Source organism: Platalea leucorodia (assembly GCF_965183815.1).
Source record: "Platalea leucorodia genome assembly, chromosome: 5".
NCBI classification, from domain to species: Eukaryota; Metazoa; Chordata; class Aves; order Pelecaniformes; family Threskiornithidae; genus Platalea; species Platalea leucorodia.
The window spans coordinates 2,503,574-2,525,521 of NC_138827.1; the positions used below are offsets into that span (position 1 = coordinate 2,503,574).

The 21,948-nt window shown below is 44.0% G+C and overlaps 1 protein-coding gene across 1 annotated transcript in view; it reads left to right on the top strand.

The window, feature by feature from the left end:
* Positions 1-1,049: 1,049 nt before the first annotated feature.
* CLUAP1 (clusterin associated protein 1) overlaps positions 1,050-21,948 on the top strand; it is a gene marked incomplete at its 5' end in the record, with an annotated part of 79,993 nt that continues 59,094 nt past the window's right edge. Inside the window, 5 exons of the mRNA XM_082313238.1 lie at positions 1,050-1,071; positions 1,728-1,839; positions 3,832-3,916; positions 8,040-8,219; positions 9,148-9,243. Of these exons, the coding sequence (XP_082169364.1) occupies positions 1,050-1,071; positions 1,728-1,839; positions 3,832-3,916; positions 8,040-8,219; positions 9,148-9,243 (495 nt within the window). The remainder of the gene's footprint in view (positions 1,072-1,727; positions 1,840-3,831; positions 3,917-8,039; positions 8,220-9,147; positions 9,244-21,948) is intronic.

The window sequence follows — 21,948 nt, forward strand, 5'->3', positions numbered from 1 at the left end:
GGGCTGCATCCCCCGCTGCGTGGGCAGCGGGGCGAGGGAGGGGATTCTGCCCCTCTGCCCCCTCTGGGGAGACCCCCTGGAGCCCCGCGTCCAGCTCGGGGGTCCTCAGCACGGGAAGGACATGGAGCTGTGGGAGCGGGGCCAGGGGAGGCCACCGCAATGCTCCGAGGGTGGCCCAGCTCTGCTGTGAGGGCAGGCTGAGAGCTGGGGGGGTTCAGCCTGGGGAGGAGGGGGCTGCGGGGAGACCTCACTGCGGCCTTGCCGTGCTTAAAGGGGGCCGACAAGAAAGGGGGGGACAGGCTTTTTAGCAGGGCCTGTAGCGACAGGACCCGGGGGGAGGGTTTGAAAGTGAAGGAGGGGAGATTCAGCCTGGATAGAAGGAAGAAATTGTTTACGCTGAGGGTGGTGAGGCACTGGCAGGGGTTGCCCAGAGCGGTGGGAGATGCCCCATCCCTGGCAACCTTCAAGGCCAGGCTGGCCGGGGCTCTGAGCACCCTGATCTGGGTGAAGCTGTCCCTGCCCCTGGCAGGGGGATGGACGGGATGGCCTGGGAAGGGCCCTGCCAGCCCAAAGCGCTCTGTGGTTCTCTGAAAACAACTGATGATGGCTCTTAGCCCTCCCTCCCTGCTCCCTGAATAACACATTTAAGAGAGGCTGAGCAAAGCTCCTGTCCCGAGTGGATGTTGCCTCAGGGTAGGTGGGAGGGAGCTGTGCAGTCCCAGAGCCAGCACGGAGGGAACAGCCATGACACACAGGGCGTCCCAGATTTGGCCTGGGCAGGGGGGACAGCCTGCACCTCAGGGGCAGCCATCTCACCAGCAGGCCCCACCAGAGCAAAGGGGAGGCCGGCTACCCCACGGAGCCGCTGGCTTTCGCCTCCCCGGCTGGTGAGGGGCTGCCGGGGCGGATCCGGGGCCTGCCCCGCCGCCATGGCGCTTCGCTTTCCGCAGGAGTTTGGCCCGGCCGCTGCGCCGTAGGCGGGGTTGCCATGGAGACGAGCGGCGCGGCCTAGCGCGGCGGCAGGCGCAGGCCCGCGGGCTGCCCCGGCGATGTCGTTCCGCGACCTCAGGAGTGAGGAGCCTCGCTGAGGGGAGCGGGGTCTGGGGCGGGACGCGGCAGCCCCCCGGTCTCGGCGTCGTCCCCCTCCCCGGGCTGCCGCGGCTCGCTGGGGCCTGCAGAGCAGCTCCGGCCCCCGTTGGGCGCCTCAGCAGCCCAGCGGCTCCCGCTTTTCCTTGAAGTTTTGCCCCGTAGTTTCACTTAGAGGCACGGCAGGGGGGTGAGGGGAGCTTGGGGTCTAACCGGTGCCTCGGACGAGGGCTGCAGGAAAGCCTGCTGCGGGGTTGGAGCCTTTCTTTAAATTGGCTGATGGGCTGTGCTTTAACAGGGCATGATAAAGGCAGAGGACTGGGGTAGCACAGGTCTGCGTGGTGGTGATCACCGCAGCCCACAGTTAACTTCATTTAAATAGCGTGTTTTGTAGAGAGAAGCTGTTTTAACATTGTTTCTACCCAGTGAATCTCTTCTAAAAAATCACCTTTTTGCTCAGGCGTGTTTTCTATTGAAATAGTAGTATTTCTTTTAATTAATGCATTCAGGATTTATTTTTTTTTTAACAGTACTTTGAACAGGGCATATCTAGCAGTAAACAAGCAGCATGCTGTGGGAACCGGAGTTCTTGGTGATGTTGGCTATGTAAGAAGGAATCCCTGCTCTTGCTTGTTTTTCAGATTTTACTGAGATGATGAGGGCACTGGGGTATCCCCGGCTCATATCTATGGAGAATTTCCATACCCCAAACTTCATGCTTGTTTCAGAAGTGCTTCTCTGGCTAGTGAAAAGGTTGGTGGTTGGGCTAACGAATGCTGGGGCTGATGCTGGGGCGTGGTATGCATGCTTGGAGCTGATGTTTTGGCATCAAACTGTATGAAGAAGTTTAAAGAGGAACGTATTTAGTCATTCTTTGAGATCTACTCTTCTAAATATCAGATAGGAAATGTGGTAGTTAAGTTTGCAGGTTTTTAGTTTAATTATACAACCAAAAAAAAAAGTGTTTTAGTAGCTGAAGTAGAAAATACGACTCGGTCCTGGCAGAGATTGCATCCCGCAGGTGGACATACTTATTCAGAAGTAGCCATCTCTCTTTCACATATTCTACAAACTCCATTACCATTCTGCTTGTATCTGACCTTGTGCCCCAAACAGGACGATATATAGTGAGAACTTAAGATACTGTTAGCTCTTACCTTGGTGCTACAATTGTTATTGGTTCAACCTGGTATTGTCTAGCATCCATGCCATGTGCAAAAAAAATAAAATGCTTCCGTACTAATCTACTACTCTCCAGTTGTAGTTTTACACCCACTTAACCCATTGACAGACTTTGGTTAAATATTTATGAAAATTCAGGTGCTAATCAAATTACACGTGATCTTCTTTCTCCCATGTAACTGAAAAAATAAACCAAGTTTTTTAAGCTACTCATAAGGTAGAATATTACAATCGAAAATATGACAGTGACCCATTTGCCTGATTGCTATTTTTTGGCCTGGATTCATAATTAGTATCCATTAAGTTTAATTACAGAGCTGTTAGAAATTTGCTGAATACTGTTGTAATTGTAATAAAATAGGGAAATGCTTACAACTATGCAAAATTACTTGGATTAAGTTACCTAAATATTCTTTAAAATACTGCTGTTACACTGAGGGTCTAAATTACTGGTTGTTTTCAGCTCACATGTAAAAACATAAATCCCTGTCCCCCGTAGTACGTAACTGTAAAATAACAGAGGAATTGAAAGAAAACAAAAATATTGTTTTAAAAATGTTTCTCTAATGAATCTGAACACTTCTAAAAGCTTAAACTCCTGTGTTACAGGGAACCCTATGCCTAATAGTAAAGTGCTTCACTTTCATACCAAATAGCAACCGAACACTGGTCTCCTTTTCTGTGACGGGTCAGAATTAAACCTGACACAGGCAGACAGCTTTTCCAGCTTCTAGAAGCCTTTTAATTACACTTTAAGGCAGAGAGGCTGCTTTGCACGTTCCTTGCTCAAAATTTCAGCTGTGATGTGAAAACGAAGATGATTTTTTGCCTGTCTGAATGCTGAAAATCTCGAAGCCTTTTAGAAGACTGGGTGTTTACTTTTTTCCCTCCCTGGTTCCTGTAGGCTGGTGGCTTCTAGAAGTTTTTGCATTTCACTAGTGTTTCTTTTTTTTAAGGCATTTCACAACCTTTCAATTTGCTTTTCCATAAGTTTCCTTTACTTTTCAAAGTAGTATGTTTGAAATGATGTCTGAGTGTGAACTTCTGTATTTTGAGAGTGTGGAAAAGCGTCATAACATTTTAAAAGACAAGGTGGCTGGTTTTGTTATTACCAACAATAGTAATCTGGTACAAGACTAGGAGTATTAAGTCAGTCGTATGCCTGGTGTTTGAAAGGGTGAAGCCACAAGTGGTTGAGTTTGATTTATATAAGCAGCTTGTGATTTAGGTAGTAAATTAATTCTGAAAATAAGTATTTCACAGACTTGATTGAGCCAGCTAAATTTTGCTCCTTTGCAAAACTGACTGAAAAGATGTGTTCAGGACCCCAGGGTAACAATTCCTTCTGGAGAATTCTCAGGTTTTACAGCTTTTGCAGTTTGTACACAAACCCATGGTATGCATTCCAGGGTCTGGATACTCCAGTCTGTAGTAGGAGCTAAAGACTTCTTTTCCAGTCTCGTACATGCTTGTTTTGTTTGATTTTTGCCTCACAAATGAACCACTCTCTTTAATGTTGCACATGTATTTCTCATCAGAATCTACGCATGCTGCTTTCCACAGGTATGAACCCCAGACTGATATTCCTCCTGACGTGGAGACAGAACAGGACCGGGTTTTCTTCATTAAGGCAGTGGCTCAGTTCATGGTAAGTCTGCCTAAGGAGTCACGCTTAAGCACATTGAAATACTGGTTCCATATTCGCTTTAATGCCTTCTCTCTTAACCCCTCACAATTTCCTTGCCATGGGTGGCTGAGTACGTATTGTATTCTTGTGCTGTATTGTATGTCTTGTGCTGTTACAAACTTGACCGGGCCAGGGCGTGCTGTTACTGAAATCGCGTAGTTATGTACATCTCTTTGCAGAATTGGGATCTAAACACCTAACGCTAAAACAATATCCATTCTTATCACTTCGTATCACTTATAAAAAGGTAACGGTGGAAGATATAGCTGTAGAGATGAAATTTTTTGAAGCCATTTAAACGAGTTCAGAAGAGATCCCGTCATATTTATTGCTAACTTTGGATGCCTGATTCTTTTGTATGCTTGAATACTCATAACTCCTGATGTTTTCATTATGATATAGAATCATATATTGGTATTCTGTTGTCAGAGCCTTCTCACGTACCTGATCAAGCCATATTTTTCTCGGATCAAATCTTTTATCATGTTATGCATGAGCATACTTGAATTGGGCCATCAACTCTTTCAGTCTCGTGGAATAAAATAACATTGTCCTTCATATCATTCTTGTTATTTTGATGCAGCATGAGCCTTTGCTGTTGTGACATACTTACATAGCGCTCTTAATTAGGTGGAAAAAACTTAATGGGGCTGCGGGTGGGTCTGGAAGCAGTGGAAGTCTTTATGCTAATACCAAAGATTAATTTCTTATAATACTTTCTTGAATTTTTAAAATATATTAAAATGACATTAAAACCAAGACAGCTTTTCCCTTCTGGTTTGTGATGATGCCCACCATAAATTTTCTTAATTCTTGGTGTTGCTATGTTCAGAGCACGATACACTTCCGTAGATACCAGAATGCACTTTTGAGCCCTGGAGCATCGTAAGAGGTAGTGAACAGATCTATTTTCTTTGGAGGGATTTCCCCCCTCCCAATCAAGCATGTTTTAAAATGACAAGTATGGAAGCAGAAATAATGTTATGTGTACATTTTCCTTTTAATAGCTGACTTCATGTAAGAAATCCCAAGGGTTTTGCAGAATTACATAACATGATTCAGAAAATGAAATGAATGGAAATTTCTTTAATCATCCTGTACTTGGTCTCAGTTAATATTACAAGATAATACGGGGATTATTGTAGGTTTTCAGCATTTTCAGAATGAGAAAAGCTTGGAGACATTTCCTTAATAATTCACTGTCCATGGAATCCACAGTTGTCTTCTCCAGGAGCTAATAGCTTTATGCATCCGTGGCCAGATGTGAGATTTGATGGAGACAGATTTGTCTCAGAAGAGAATATCAGGAGAGATTAATCATCATGAAATATAACTAGAGTATTGCTCTCCTTTACTGAACAAAGAGTAAAGATGCATTAATTTTTTACACAAATTATGTATTGCTCTGTGTTACTGGTAGTTTGAGAACTTATCAAATGTCTCATTTTTTGGACCCAAAAGTGCCTGAAGTGTCTGCAGCATTGTCTTACGTGTTTTTTCAATCATTTTCCCACCTAGAACTGCCCTAGTCTGTGTAGCTCAATACCGGGCTCCTGCTCGAGCCCACTTGGATCCCAGTTTGAGGTGGAGTGCAGCAGAAAGCCTCCGATGAGTTTAGTCTCATAGAAATGCCTTCCTGAAAACATACTTGGCACACTAAGGTACCAAACCTTTTGCAAAAGGCAGGCGTATTTGGTTTTTAAAAAGTGATGGGAGAAGCAGTTGATGCGATGTCTGCTAATAATCTTCCCGAGTGCTTTCCGGGAAGTATCGTGTGTCCCATTCCCATTTCAGCCTGTGGAGATTTAGAGCCACTACTTCAGTACCCAGGAGACCATCCGAAGTATTAAACAAGACAGGGAGATGAGAGCAATCCTCATTCTTCCTATCGAGAACGTGCCGTTGTACAGGAAAGAATGCAAAATGTTTGGGCTAGACAGGCTAAAGACCACGACGCTGCAAGCGAACGGCTGGAGGACTCAGCTGGGAGTTCTGCTTCTTCCCTGGGCTGTTTTTGCATTTCCATCACGCTGTCAAAATTTGGCTCTATGGTAATAACAAAGCAGATTTTAAAGTAAAGCAAACTTTCTGGCAGTTGATGCCATCCTTGCAGTATTTTTCTATTGCATTGTAATAATCTGATCTTCAGAATAGATGGAGGTGATTTTTAATGATACTTTAAAACTATTTCGAGGTGTTATAAAATAGGTGACTGTCTCAAGCTTTCCAAACGTGAAGTTACCTTCTTGAGTAAGCAATGCCATTATGCCAATCTGAAAAATATATGTACTTGTCTCTGTACTTTTTTTTCCTCTTTTTAAGTAGTCTTTGAGTGAAAAAACTTTTTTTTTTTTTCTTTTACTAGACACTGTTTTTTTTTTTTCTCTTGGGGTTGAATGGAACTGAAATTGGAATTCCTGTCTTTAACAACATCCTTTATGATGTGGTGCATTCATCTTCTTTGGGTAGGGGATGTTTAACAGATTCTGTCAATTTAATGACCTGCTTCTTTTAAAATTTAATACCTGCTGTTTCTACAATTAGGTTTTTAGATTCCTTCTACTGAAAGGGGAGGAAGGAGAACATATCTGGCTTTCCACTTCGTGTATTGGCTCGTTTGAGGTCACGCTGGTCAAAATTTTCAAAAGCAATTAGGGTTTTTTGTACCGTAAGTCTCTCATTCCCCCAGCTCAGGGTGTACAACATCAGCAACCTGTTCTGGAAGTTCTGACTTCACTTTTCAGCTCAGTTCCTGCCGGCAGGAAGCAGATGTAGAGTCAGTTCCCTCTGCTGGGTTGAGATTTTGGGACGAGAGAGGCAAGAGGTAAACATTTCCTGGAAATGGAAATCTGATTGTGAAGTCATCAGGTTTGGCAAGATGCGTATGAAGAAACACGGGCCAACGACTGTTTGCTTTGTTTCCTTTGTTCTTTGAAAAGTTGGAGCTAAATCCGTGGTCTGAGATGTGCTCCTTTCTTCAGTTTCACAGGAAATTGTCCTGCAGTCAATTATTGAGTGAAGCTCAGTGCAGAGCGGGCAAAACTTGTACCAACCCTTTTAATGTTGGAGTCTTTTATCCCAGACGGAAGGTCTTGCACGGTCAGAGCCCGAGGGGGGTGTGAACTGCTTACGGTAACACTGTAATACCAAAGTCATGTCATACCACAAGTGAATCATGGATAGATTCTTTCTACCCCACGGTATTCCCAAAGGATAAACATTTTAGCAGAAGTTTCATCTTTAAAAGATACTGAAAAGAAGACGTTAAGTCATTTGGGCGCTAGTTTTTGTATTCGTAACCAGTGATCAATTTTTGTTTGCTTGCTCGTTTAGCTGTGCCATCAGGAAGACTTCCTCAGGGTTTTACCTGAAGTTTGGTGTTGGCTGCTTGTGGCTATTCATTTATAATATAATCCTGTCAGGAATTTCAAGAACAACATTTGTGTCCTTTCTGTGACAGATGTATCATTTCTATTACGCTCTTTTTCCCCCCGTTATTATTTTGAAGTATAAAAAGTTATTGTCATTTTTAATGTTTTTTTCCTTACTGGTCTGTCTGTACTTTTCAGAGATGGAAGACAAGGGAATAAAATCACTAATATCGTAGCAGGAAAAAAATCGAGAGAAACAAAATATTCTGAAGGCACTGCTGGAAGAGAAGACAGTTAAATTAGGATAATTGATCTTATTCTTGTAACTCATTAAGGGTGAAATTTACCTCTCTGCATCATCATCACAAGACCTGGGCAGCACTTGGATTCCACTTAAACTTAATTTGAATTTAAGTGGCGCGCAGGGTTTTTGCTGATCTTCATGCAGGGAAGAATTAATGGATAGTTTGAGTTTTTTCATTCTGGCAATTACCTGCAAATGTTCTGACACGCAGAAAGTGCACGTGTTTCAGAAAAATTTCTTCTAGAAACACCAGTAATATGATGAGGCAAACTTGTGTTTCCAAACAGGGAGATTTATTTCTGTAGAGCAGAGCACGGCGCCCCCAAAAAGAGCTTTCGAGTGAAGTGTGAAGAGGTAAATGAGGTTTTTGTTCTTTGTGACGCAGTGAATTCATTCTTTCTTCCCAAAGGCTACCAAAGCTCACATAAAGCTCAACACTAAGAAGCTTTACCAGGCAGATGGCTACGCAGTGAAGGAACTGCTAAAGGTCACCTCTGTGCTTTATGGTGCTATGAATACTAAGGGAGTGGAACGTGCAGACGTGAGCGAGGAAGACAGCAGCAAGTTCAAGTTCGATCTTGGCTCAAAAGTAAGGAAAACTCGTACTCTTCTTTTGGGCAGGGGTTTTGTGTTCACTTACGAAAACCAAATCCATTTTCTAGCTGAAACTGAAGTAGAGAATGTTCTCGCAATGGAGCGGGTGTGGTTTCAACTCATACTTTCTGTAGTTGAGGTTATATGCTCTGATTTCTTTTAATCTCTGTGAATTCTCAACCAGAAGCATAATACAAGGCAACAGTGGCACAAAACTGGTTATCTCTGGTTTGGACTGCTATTGAAATCATAGAAATATTGGAGTAGGCCAGGATAAAAGCTCTTTTCTATCTGCTAACCTTGTTGCAACAGGAGGAGTTTGCACAATACTGACTGAAAGTTGGTTTTCAGCCCGTTTGTGTTGAAGGAAAGGGAAATCTTCATGTTACCCTAACAGACATCAAAGCTGTTCAAGCCCTGAAAATAAATGCCATCTCTAGATATTAAAAAAACCCAACACTTTGTTAAATGAGAGGAATTCCTGTTAGTGCTTTTTGTTAGTTTTAGCACCTCTTCTATATTCTAATATTTTTAGTCTTTGATTCTTTTATAGCTGTACTATGTCATGCCTGCTTGTGAGGCAATAATACTACCATTCGTGAAAAAAATGGCAGAACCACAGGTGATTTTTCCTCTCTGCAAGTCTGGTGTTTCTCTCTGAAGAAAGCACCAGAAGAACTAATGAAAAAACATTTGTAGATGATCAGTATTCGTTACCTATGCAATGTCCTAGTCGTATACCTTTTGGTATAGATACTTTTTACTTTTGCATGTGAAAAAGGTGATGTTTCCCTTTGCCCTGGGCAGCACATGAACCAACAACTGGCCGAGTTACAGTTTTGAGGAGGTTTTTTTTTCCGTTTATTTTCTTTGTGATAGTGGGGATTCTTTTTTGCTATTCAGTGCTGTTGCTGTGTTTCCAGATTGCTGACTTGAAGGCAGCTAGACAGCTCGCTTCCGAAATTACCTCCAAAGGAGCAAGCCTGTATGACTTACTCGGCAAAGAAGTTGAACTAAGGGTAAGTACACACTGGAGAGTGTATAAGAACTTGTGTTCACTGGGTGCTACAAAGGAAAAAGGTGAAAAAAGTAGCAGTAGTTCTTCTTAACGGCTGCATCTAAAATGAATGTTCTGTGAGTTTGAAGGAATGGGTCTGAAAGTTTGCATTTCCTCCCCGCTCGTATTCATACTTGGATTGCAGTAAGCCTGAGAGAACAGTTCGGCGTTTTCTCTTTAGCAGGAAACTGAAATGCTCTCTGTAGAACTGTTTGGAAATCTTAACTTTATATCTACGTTTTAGCGGTGGGGATAGATATGTTCCGAAAGATAAATGATTAATGCCATCAGTTTTCCAAGTGCAAGGCTCATTATTTCAGTTGCAGTAATTGAAGGCCTCGCAAGCCTGCAGGGTACATATTCTTCAGCTTAGTTGTAAAATCACAAGCTGTTGCGTGAAGTCACGGAAGTATCCTGACACACTGCCAATAAGCCTTTCAATTATTTTCTTAAATGCATTTATCTGCAATGCTGGAGGTTATTCATTGTCTGAAAATAGACATTTAAAGAAGGGAAGCCCTGAATGTTCTAGTACTGCTTTTGGTGATCTCCAGATTTGCAATATCTGGGCTGTAGGAAGTGCACCCTGTAAGAGCCGTAGACTCTGTGCCTTGACGATTAATGCTCCCAGATCCTTGTTTGATGGAGCACAAGTGTTTCAAAGGGTAGGTGATGGACAGGGAAGATTATCTGTGGAACACTGCCTTTTCTGCTAGATACGTAAATCAGCATGGTATGCAGCGGTGTGAAAGGCATTAATGTTTCAGAAGGGAGAGAGAAGTGATAAGCCAGTTTAATTCAACATACACGATTGTCACAAAACCATTAATCAGTCACTTCTCGTCTTGCATTCTTTCCTTAATTTCATGACTTTGAAATAGTTTTCACATGAATGCTACCTAATGTGTTAATATTTCCTTCGGGGCATTAAATCCTTTTTTCTGTGTACAGCATCCCTAAGAACGCCGCTGAAAAGTCAAGTATAGGTCAGTATGAGGCAACATTTTTAAAAAGTACTCAAGCATGGGTTTGAAATTGGGCACTGTTTAATCACTTTAAATCAAGGCTTTTAGGAGTCCAACTGACTTTAGAACTGGGCCCTAGAAAAAAGGGACTTGCACAAGTGCAGTGTGCTGAAAGCATGAAATGAAAAATCAAGAGATGAGTAAGTGCTTCAGTGCAGCCACTTCTCGTTGGGTCCATTAGGAAATCTTCGACGGAAGACTATTTAAAGGTGCAGTTTCTAAAAGGGCGGTATTTCTTACGTACAGTAGCGAGCACGTGTTTCTCGTGGCGTAATGACGGAGTGCCCAAGATGGAGATAACTGATCCTATATCGGTATGCGGTCTATATTTCCCAAAAAGGTTTGACAGATTGAACTTGTAGTCTTTAAGAAATCCTGTCTTAGGGAAGATGACCTTTGCTTCTGTCTCATTAGCTGTGAGTTTCTATCGTAAAAGCACAAGGCGAGACTGACAGCACAGTGAGAACCTCCAGAGAGCAGCAGAAGAGACTTTCATGCTCTGTTCCTTATGATTTGTGACTGGTTCCAGCCTCCTTCAGTGATTTGTTAAACCTGAAGAACCCATTTTTGGCTGGTGTGTTAAATGCCAAGTTCAGTATGCAAGCGTGTGACAAGTTTGAGACTGGAGCCTGTAGCAAAGCAAATTGGTTTCAGGTTAAAAGCCATGAGGTTGCAGTAACCAGTTGTTCCGAGGAATTTGACAAGTTTTCCTTTTTTAACGATAAGCACCCAACTCTGCCTTTCACCTGAAGTATGAAACTTGCTCATCAAATGAGAGGCTTAGAGCCAAATACTCCTGTTTTCTTCCAGCGCTGTTAGGTCTGATAATGCCCGCGGAAGTCAGCGGAGCTGCCGTTCTTGCTAAGTAGCCAGTGTTGAGGGCAGTAAGGAATTGCCCTTCTTCCTTTCGCGGATCTTCCCTGGATCCTTGGTGAGGAATTCAGAAGATCACAGGGATGGCATCCTCTGCCTGCCCTTCCCACCCGATTCCAGGTGGGCAGAAGTAGAAGTGCAGTTAATTCTGGCTTCCTGTGGGGAATGAGAGCTTTGTCTGTAGATATCAAATTAGTTGCCATTAATCTAAGGTTACTTTTTTTTTAATGTGAAGATTATTGATTTCCCTTGCTTATTTTCTTTTGACGTTGCACGGCTAAGTAACGCACACAAGAAACTGCACTGGCAGAGGGATGGCACTATTAAAGGGCGGTAGAAGAGCAGCATGGTTTATTTTTTCATTACATTTTATGTCCTGAAACCTGTTGCATATACTCAAATGCAGCAACAGCTGTGAAACGGTTTTAATGAATTTGAAAACATGGTGGTTTTATGTTCCCTGAACCTCTTTTTTTTTTTTTTTTTCCTTCTCTTTCCAATCCATCCATTTCCAAATATTTAAGTGAAGGATCTTCCTACCTAGGCTTAGACAGACTGATGATGTATCTTGTTTCTATCCTGAGTGAAGACTGCTTCATTTTCCAGTAACTGTAAAAGAAATGCCAGCATTTGGCACTAATGGGTTGACTAGGTCTGTTGTCATAGTCTGAGCAGCTTTTGGGGAAAGATTATTGGGAAAAAGTGAAGTAAACCTCATTATTTCCTTTAGAAATGTTGACTCTAATTTGTGTCACAACCTTTACTTTCTTTATTGGAGTTCTTTTGCATATAATTTGTATAGAAAAGCCTTATACTTTAGATAAGTTTTATTGCTCCGAGTCATGGAATGCTTTTTTAAATAAATTACTTTCCGAATGAAAACAAATTTCAGCTAGGGAAGAGTTTATTAAGGGAATGGTTCTGTTAGATATATTGTAGATACACAGTGATGTAAATGTGTGTGCGTATTTATTGGGAAGGGTTTAAGTCTGTATTTGTTTTCTTGGAAATGTGGTACTGCGCCTTTCTGATGCCTTTGCAAATACCTTATTTCTGATTGAATATATAGTTCTTATGTGTATGTGAACTGCTTTCAAAGTTAATCTAGAATGTAAAAAAGCCTTTAAGAACAGAGGGAGAACCGAAACCTACAGGTATTCCTTTGCTGAATTCACACTATGATGCTGTTAGTTAAGATTTAAAAAAAAAAAAATACTGAAGGCTATACTTTTCTCATCACAAAAATCACAAATGTCATTTTTGGTTTAAAAAAGAAATTAGGCTTTATATTTGAAAAAGAAGAGGAAGGCATTTCCTGATTAGCAATCCTAAAGCAGCAGAAAGCTTAAATGTGAAGAGGCGCCGTTGGGTTCCAGCCCTGCCGAGAGGTGAAGGGATTTCCTTTCCCGCTGTCAGCGGATCCCAGCTGGCGCGGCGGGTTGTGGAGCACCAGGTGTGGCGGGGGAGAGGTACAGGCGACGCGCGTGTGTTGCTACGGCCGTGTCACCTGCACCGTCGGGTAACTGTGAAACGGGAGCTTGGCCCCGTTAACTTTCAGGAGCAATTCAGCACTAAGGGGGAAAGGGATGAAAAGCCTTACTTGATCAGAGGATCTTTGGAGTTAAACGTTGAATTCCATCGGAGCTGCGTTGTTTCTAGGCCAACTGTGGATAAGCACAGTCTAGGGTTATTGGTGACCTGTGGCAGCGCAGTGGTGGGGAGACACAATTTTTATTTTAAAGCACATTTAAGCCTTACATTTGCAAGATAGTTTGCTGTTTCCAGTCTTACTGGTCCAAGTTAGAGCACAGAAATTGCAAAGTTGGAATTCGTTGAGTGTAGTGGAGATGGTGAATGAATTTTGGTACAACACAGTGAGATCTCTAGATGACAAGCAAATTCTCTGCACGGAGACGTATGTCTTCACCTTCATTGTTTCCTTTCCTGCCAGGGGGACTTTCCCTGCATTGCATTACTATGTAGCCTTAACTTTCAGAATATTTACAACTAGCTTTGGAAGCATAACTAGACACTTTGAGTTCTGGTTTTCTTTAATCTGTTTTCTAGCTGGTTTTGGTTTTTTTTTGGATGGGGAAGGTGGAGGTTGATTTGGATTTGAGGTGGGGATGGGAGACTTTGTTTGGATTCCTTTCTCTCTCTGCATACGCTATACTAAATGCTTAGGACGATTAAAAGAAGTAAAAGTTGAAAATACCAGTGCTGTGATTAAGCCTGTCAAGCTCAAAATCAAGAAAAGCAGCAATAGCATTAATGTCAGTACTCGGGCAAAACGCGGCACCGCTTCGCTGTGCGTTCGGTTTGGGTTTCGCGTGTGGTGGCTGCCTCTGGACCTAGACAGCTAACTGCTGCTGTCTTGTAAGTGGCCAGAAGTTGGAAAAGTCAGTGGTCCTCTAGACTCTCTAAGAGCCGGTGATCGGTCGTTCATGGAGAAGAAAGCAAGATGAATCTTTGGGGGGAGGGAGGGGTGGTGAGGTGATCCAAATAATTCTTTAGCACAAAACAAAGCAGCAATGACTTTCAAGGTCCGTTGTGATCCGTTGAGAAAGGACGCTCCTGAGTTATCATACATTGAACATCCGAAATCCCAAAGGAAAAATGCACGGCTATTTGTAACACCTCAGCGAAGCTGACTGCCTCTGAGTGCCTGCCACTTTGCAGCTGCCAGAGGTCCTGCGGCCACATTAGCAGGAGCCTGTCAAGAAGCTGCCTTGCTTAGGCTTGCTGAATTATTATTAGACGCGGTAAGATAACGAAGCAAAAAAATTCTAGAATAAAACTGCCTCTGTGCTGGTGGCAGGCATAAAGGTTTCTGACCTTCTGAAGGTTGTTTTCATTTTATTTACCTCTTAATTAGCTCTAAGCCATGTAACACTGAAGAAGGATGAAAGTAATCTTTTTTTTTTAATGTACTTAGCCGGTGCTGAAGACGGGCAGCGCAGTGGGTCTGTTTTCTAATGCTCCTCTTGGCACTTACTCTGCCTGTGACCTTGAACAAACTGTTTATTCCCTGTGTATCCTCTTGTGTAAATAAAGTCATTTCTGTAATTTTGTAGATTAAAGCTTTTAACAGCCAGATAGAGTGTTTCCCAATCCACGGAGGATAAATTTCTAAGTAAGTACAGGGTATTGCTACGAGTGCTGTTGTTACGTACGCACACAGTATAAGCTTGTTCCAAAACCGATGGAAGTCATTGAGAATCTCTTTACTGACTTCAGTTTGTGAAACACGCTTGAATTAAATTCTTAGGAGAGCCAAAGGCGTTTAGATCCAGCTGTGGAACCGAGACGGTATTAGTGACGATGAAAAGAGTTGCCACTGAGGACGTTGAACTTGGATCTCTTTATTTGCAGCTTTTTGATTAAAGAACCCTTCCTCCCCCCGCTCGCACCGTTGTAGCTTGCCGCCTGCTCTTTCTGGAGAGAGGTAGATCTGATTTGAGCGACGGCTGCATTATTCAGTGCCCTTTGAAAGGCAACTACAAAAAATTATTTTATTTGTAACGTTGGAAACATTTTCCATCTGCCAAATGGTAGTTCTGGGTACGAGAGACTGCCTGGGGGAGGCTGAAAAATTTCTCTTATTTCCTGTGCTTTGGTTACAGAGTTGCCACACATACCATTTCTAGTGGGAATTTATAACTTGAAATTGCCAGAACTCTGGAGAATTACCTAGTTTGCTTCAATTTTTTTGAACTGTCCTGCTTCTAACCAAAACCGAACCTATCCGTTTTGAGGAAAAGGACTTATTACAAAGTGGGAAGCCAAAATTAAACCTCGCAACTGGAAGATATAGTTGAATCAATACCATCCTATATTTTAGATTGCTTTAACCATAACCGTGCTTATATGCGACGTGGGTATAACATTTGTGGGATGTGTTTTATATAAGAAATGATTTTGTAGTGAACTTCCCAGGAGTATTTAGCTTGAAGACATAGCATCAGCTATAAATTGATGGGTGGCACATTTCTTCTTGCAGTTCGGGGCCCGGTTATGTCAGTGCATTGACAATTTTGTCAGCTAGTTGGAAGATCTGAACTCTTGTAGCTCAGTTCTAGACTGGTTTGAAAAACCATTCTAGTTTGGCGGGGAAGAAAATCGCATTTGAACCATTGTTTTTTAATGTCAGCATTTGTCAAAACCTGTATGAGTCTGCAAGAAGTTCCACTTAATTGGGCTGAATCAGAAACACTCTCTTCTGAATATCTGGTGAGGTTTTGGTTGTTCATTATTCCTAACCTTCCTTCGTGAGAGACAAAGCATAGCCGTGTCAAAATTTTAAATATATAGGAGAAAAATGTGGTGGCTTAAACACAAGGACAATGATTTTAGGTATTTTTAGCTATTTGAAATGCCTTTGTTCCTGCCGGAAGAGTGCCACCCGGTATTTCTGTTGCTGGAATACAACAGCCATTCCACTTACCGCTGGTTAAGCTTTGCTGAGAACGGAAACCCGAGTTGTACGGCAATGTTTACTGAAGTCGAAGGCTGGATGTGAATTAAAAGTTTAAACTATCTCTTTGGGTGGTATTGCTGCATACACAATGCCTGTTCCTACCCTTGCTGCTACTTTGCACGGTGTCTTCATGGATCTTTGAGGTCTGAAAGAGGCTGCTGAAAAATACGCTCCTTTTTGTTGCTTTTCCTCCTAAGAAAATCATAACCCTTCCTGAAGTTTTCTTCTATGTTATCTAGAAGGAAAGGAAATTCTAATTTTGTTACAGAAGAATATGGATAAAAGGAGAAACTGAAAACATTTTTGCCTGACTGGGTGTCTTGCCTTTTGGATGATCCCGCTCTTTTTCCCTTTAAAAAACAAAACGCAAGCTCCCACCCGTCCATGCTGCCCAAGGACATTTCTACCCATTTATATTAGGAAGTTTACTCGCAAAACTAGCTTTTGCTCTGCTAGAAGAGATATGTTCCTCATCATTTTTTCAGACTCACAAGCCACCTCCTGGTTAAGGACCCATTCAGTGACACCCTGTAGTCCTGTGGACTAATCCAGGCTTTAGCAACGCAGCGTGCCACGAATCCTTACATGGAGTAAACGAAAGGTGAGGTTTTTAGGGACGTGGGAAGATAACAGTAAGCACTTTGCTGGGGTTTGTGAGCTGAGGGTGATTCAGTGGAATCGGCTCTGGAACCAGAAGGCTGATGGACCTGGAGAGGGGTGTGGGGAGGGAACAGAGCGGCGTAACTTCGTGCCTGTCGGGTTTAAAATTCCCTTTCTTGCCTCAGCAGTCTGTATGCCAGCATTTGTAAGGGGTTTCTCCTGACATAAAGCATATGTTCAGATTATTTCTTATCTGGCTAAGCAGGCCTCCTGATTCTTTTTGGTCTGCAGAAAAATTACGCTTTCCAGTTGGTTCTCTGTCTCAGATCTCCTTGTGGCATGCTTTTTACGCATCGGGACAGCCGGCGGGTTTCGGGCGCTGTCTTTGATTGAGGGCTCTGCGTTGCTGAGTAGGGAAATGTCTCTGTGGATTCCCTTTGTGGACTGCTGAGACGAGCATACAAGAAAGCAGCATAGCCTGGAAGCAGCAAAATTCTCAGTTGTCTTGAGCTTTAATCTCTTGAGGAGAAAAATAGGCTGCTAGGAAGTATCGGATTCCTTCAGAAGGTCTGGATTATTTTTAATGTCCCTCCTGTACCTTCCTCTTCATATATAACGATGCCTAATGATCCATTCCCTATATTGGCGAGATGTGAGCGTAGTGTGTGCTAGTAAACTCCCTGAATAATAAACTCTTCAAAAGGAGAGCTTTACTGCATGCGTAGATGGTGGTAGCTGCAACCCCTGTTTGCAAGGAGCAGGGGATGTGATGCTTCCCAGACTAAGACCGAAGGCAACAGTGGCAGTGAGGAGGGAACTTTTGTATGCATCAGGCTTACGAACTCCCCAAAAATGAGGAAGGATTTAACCTGCGGTCAAAAAATGTTTGGTGCAAGATCAGTGTGTTAGAAAAAAGCTTTCGTTTCTGGTCCTTATCACAAAAAAGGTGTTTAGAAACCTCTGCTAGACCTTGGGCACATCAATATACACGTATATTACACCACATTTCATAGAATCACAGAATCGTCAAGGTTGGAAAAGATCCTTAAGATCATCGAGTCCAACCGTTAACCCAGCACTGCCAAGCCCACCACTAACCCATGTCCCTCAGCACCACATCTCCCCGGCTTTTAAATCCCCCCAGGGATGGGGACTCAGCCCCTGCCCTGGGCAGCCTGGGCCAGGCCCTGACAGCCCTTTGGGGGAAGAAGTTTTTCCAATACCCAACCCAACCCTGCCCTGGCGCAGCTTGAGGCCGTTCCCTCTCGTCCCATCGCTTGTTCCTGGGGAGCAGAGACCGACCCCCCCGGCTCCAGCCTCCTTTCAGGCCGTTGCAGAGAGCGAGGAGGGCTCCCCTCAGCCTCCTCTTCTCCAGGCTGAGCCCCCCCAGCTCCCCCAGCCGCTCCTCCCCAGCCTTGTGCTCCAGCCCCTGCCCCAGCCTCGCTGCCCTGCTCTGGCCACGCTCCAGCCCCTCCATGGCCGCCTTGGGGTGCGGGGCCCAGCGCTGAGCACAGCATTCGAGGGGCGGCCTCACCAGTGCCCAGCACAGGGGCACCATCACCTCCCTGCTCCTGCTGGCCACACCGTGCCTGATACAAGCCAGGATGCCACTGGCCCTCTTGGCCACCTGGGCACACTGCTGGCTTTTGTCCAGCGGCTGTCGACCAGCACCCCCAGGCCCTTTCCCGCCGGGCAGCTCCCAGCCGCTCCTCCCCACGCCTGCAGCGGTGCCTGGGGTTGCTGTGCCCCCAGGGCAGGACCCGGCCCTGAGCCTTGCTGACCCTCACCCCGGGGCCTGGGCCCATCGCCCCGGCCTGGCCAGGGCCCTCTGCAGAGCCTCCTGCCCTCCAGCAGATCAACGCTCCCACCCAACTGGGTGTCATCTGCAGTCGTTTATCGTGAGTGACCTGTGCGCTGGTCATGCTTCATTACTTGCCTTGGTTCCTCACTGCAGTTCAGGAGATATGTGCATCCATATATCCAGACATCCAGCCTGCAGCAAGCTGGTTTATCAGGTTTTGATGCATAATGCTGGAAAACCATTGCCAGTTGAAAATGCTTCACAGGGCATATTTGCAAAATGGTTTTTGCAATAGTGGCTCTTCATTGTTAACCAAGTATAAAGCTCCTGGGGGGAAATTCTCAGTAAGGGAAGTGGTGGGGTGCATTTGCGGCGATGGTATCATCCTCCTGCCCCTGCTTTTTGTGGCCAGTAAATGCATGTGGCTGTCTGCATGGTGACATTACTGTGCAGCAAGGCAGCTCATATGATACCTGACGACATACCCGGTCCTTCTGTGGTGTTTACTGCCAATTCTTGATGTGTTTGGAGAGTTTTGTCTTCTCAACAATTTTAATTGTCAGTATAGAATAATTCTGGTCTTGAGGACATGGCTTAGTGGTGGCCTTGGCAGTGCTGGGTTAACGGTTGGACTCAGTGATCTTAAGGGTCTTTTCCAACCTTAACAATTCTATGATTCTATGATATTTGACATGCAAGTGGGCTGAAATCCAAACTTTCAGGAGCTTTTATCTGGTTTTTTTGGTTGTTTGGTTGGTTTTTTTTTTTGGTGGTGGTGAGTTGCCTCTTTTTTTTCTTTTTTTTTTCTTTTTTCCAGCCAGGAAGATGACAAAGCCTTACTGTGCTTTTTAAATCTGCAATACAGGTGCAATATAGGCATCTAGTCTCACTTCAGATGTCTGAGGGTGTCCAAGACATTCGAAGAGGGCTGGCAGATCTAATACAGGACTTAGGGCATACATGGAAGGTGACAGTGGAGACGTTTGTTCCAAATGTTACCATGCATTTTGGAGATTGGGTTCATACCCTAAAAGTTACTATACTTTCAATAAAAGATAGGTATTCCCTGATGATCCTGGCGAGGCAGAGATCCACGTGTTTCCACATCCAGGAAACTTAAGGCTGCAGAGCTTTGTGGGACAGGTCTTTAGTGACAGGAAAGGCAAGTCCCGTGCTGCTTTTCTGCATTTTATATTTCAACCGGCCTTTTTATGTTTAGCTGGGTGTTTGGCAGTGAAGCTGTAAGAGGGTTTGATAAGGTTACTAGGTCTGTATTTGTATCCTACAGGATGCTTTTTTGCTGAGCAAAAAAGGTTAGGTGAACCATTTGCTTCGTTAGCTTTTGGCAGAAAGAAGCTGTAGTGCGACACTAAACTGAGTGTTGCGAGAATCGTGGTAACTTGTGGTGCTGTGGCAGGCTGACTTAGAATCACAGAATCGTTAAGGTTGGAAAGGACCTCTGAGATCGAGTCCAACCGTTAACCTAACTGCCAGATCCACCTCTAAACCCTGTCCCTAAGCACCACATCCACACGGGTTGAACGCTTCCAGGGACTGTGATTGCACCCCTGCCCTGGGCAGCCTGGGCCAGGGCCTGACCGCTCTCTCCGGGAAGAAATTTTTCCTAATGTCCAACCTAAACCCCCTTCGGCTGGGGCTGCACGGCTGGAAGGCGCGTCCCCTGGGTGGTGGATAGGGGATCCCTCTCTGGAGGGTGCACCGGATAAAATTGAAGAAGGTGCCGCGAACCAACGCAGCCTAAGGGAAGGCCACCCTGACAGAAAAACCACTGGCCCTCCAAGTCATGGGGGTTGGGCAGGAGGCCAACCACCTCCTCCCGGAAAAAAAAAAAAAAAAAAAAGTTGCAGAAACGACGAGCATCAGAAATGGCGGGGATGGAGAAAATCAGTAACGAAGTGAGGAGGAGGAGATGGAGCTGGATCGGTCGTGTCCTGAGGAAAAAACCGACAGAAGACTGCGCTGTGGCCCTTGGGTGGACTCCAGAGGGAAGGAGAAAGCGGGGTCGTCCAAAAACGACCTGGCGTCGGATGGTGGAGGTTGAGAGGAATGGTGCAGGCTGGAACTCTTGGGAAGCGGCACGGCACGCAGCCGCAGACCGATCGAAGTGGAAGAACGATGTTCGCGCCTTGTGTGCCTCCTGGCACTGAGAGAATTAAAAAAAAAAAAACAACCTAAACCTCCCCTGGCGCAGCTTGAGGCCGTTTCCCCTCGTCCTATTGCTTGTTACTGGGGAGAAGAGACCAAAAAGTAATTGCAGCAGCGAAGGGCCAGAACCGCAGCTCGTTGCCTCTTGCAGAAGGCTGGCTGCTGATCTGATTCCTGTGGACAGAACCTCGGGCTCCTGCCCTGAAGATCTGCTGTGACCTTCTCCCTCGCTGGTGTTTGACCCAGGGGAGCGTCGCTCAGCGGGGATGCAGATTTGAGACGAGCGAATTCTTTAGACAGATGGAGTTTTGAAGGCTTTAAGATCGGTGTTATTTCCTGACACGACTGCAGTACAGCTTTGCTCCAGGGAAATTTATCTTCACTTTTGATGCCAAAACTGGTGCAATTTGGGCAGAGCTGGCTTCAGTGCTAACTTTCCATGGCCTGTGGGGAACGTCCTGCCAGGCTGTGCTCTGTTCTGCTTGATTGGGCAGCCAGCTAGTCTTTGATTAGAAACCTTCCTTACTTTGTAATGAAATTCTCATTTCCAAAGAAAACGGAGGTTTCAAGTCTCAACCAGCCAACTGATTTGTTAGTACTTCCAATTGGCTTTGTCCAAAGTGAGATTCAAAACTTGAAGAATTAAAGTCTCAGCCCTTCCATGCAGCACCAAATGTTAGGCCAACCAGGGAGGATAAATAATGCCAGCAAATGGTCTCTCTTGTGTGCCTTCGTGTGTTTTCTTTAATAATTGTCGGCTTTAGTTCATCAAAAATAATTTTACACTTGGCTTCCCTGATTTTTAATTAGTATTTATCATGTAAAGCTATAGCCAGGGAGCTCTCGGACACTTTGAACCGAAAGCACTGGTAAGTGGTAAACAATCAGCTTCTTCATGAATACCTCTCTGTTTTTGCATGCGGGTTTTTTTTCCTCCAGTTGTAATTGCCAGGCATAGTCCTAGATTGTTCTGCTGCTTACCTCCTCTTGCCTTCATAATTTTTTCTATATTTTTCATCTCTCCCGAGAACTCTATTTTTAATGGTTAATTTAAAGGAAACCTCTTGGGTATTATAATGTGTATTCTGATTAGTACACCTAATTGCAAAGAGTACATTACTTTAAAAGAAAATGAATGAAGCCCTATTTTTCAGCTCAGTTTCATTTGCACACTTTTCTTGAGCACAAGGAATTGTACAGCCAGTGGCAACGCAATACCTGGTATTTGGACAAATTTAGAAAATTGGTTTTGCCTTCAAGGATAGAGCCTATTTGTATCCACAGATTTAAGCACGAATAGAAGAGCCTTTGGGTAAAGCCAGGTTTTAAAAATCTCGGTTGCCATGTTACTGCATATATTATATTGGGTAAGAAATACTAGTGAGGATGAGTTGGGCTGGAGGAAAAATGTGCTTTATTTGCTCATGTGGGGAGTCAGAGATAGTCAAAGTGGTTTTGTTAAATTCATTTTCTTTAATTTGCTAATGGCTTAACAATGTTTAAATTGACTTAACAATGTTTAAATTGACCAACTCTGGTATTTTAAAGTAAATGTTTTTCCTAATGTCTTCATAATCTTCATAGGGTATTTATTTTTCTAATGTGATCTGCCTTCCTTTTAATCCTCTTCTGTATGGCCAGTTGCAGGGTCTTTCCTGAAAAGAGATATTGAAAATAAGTCTTCTCTTTGCGAATTGTCGTAGGATAACAAGAAATGGCCCAGTG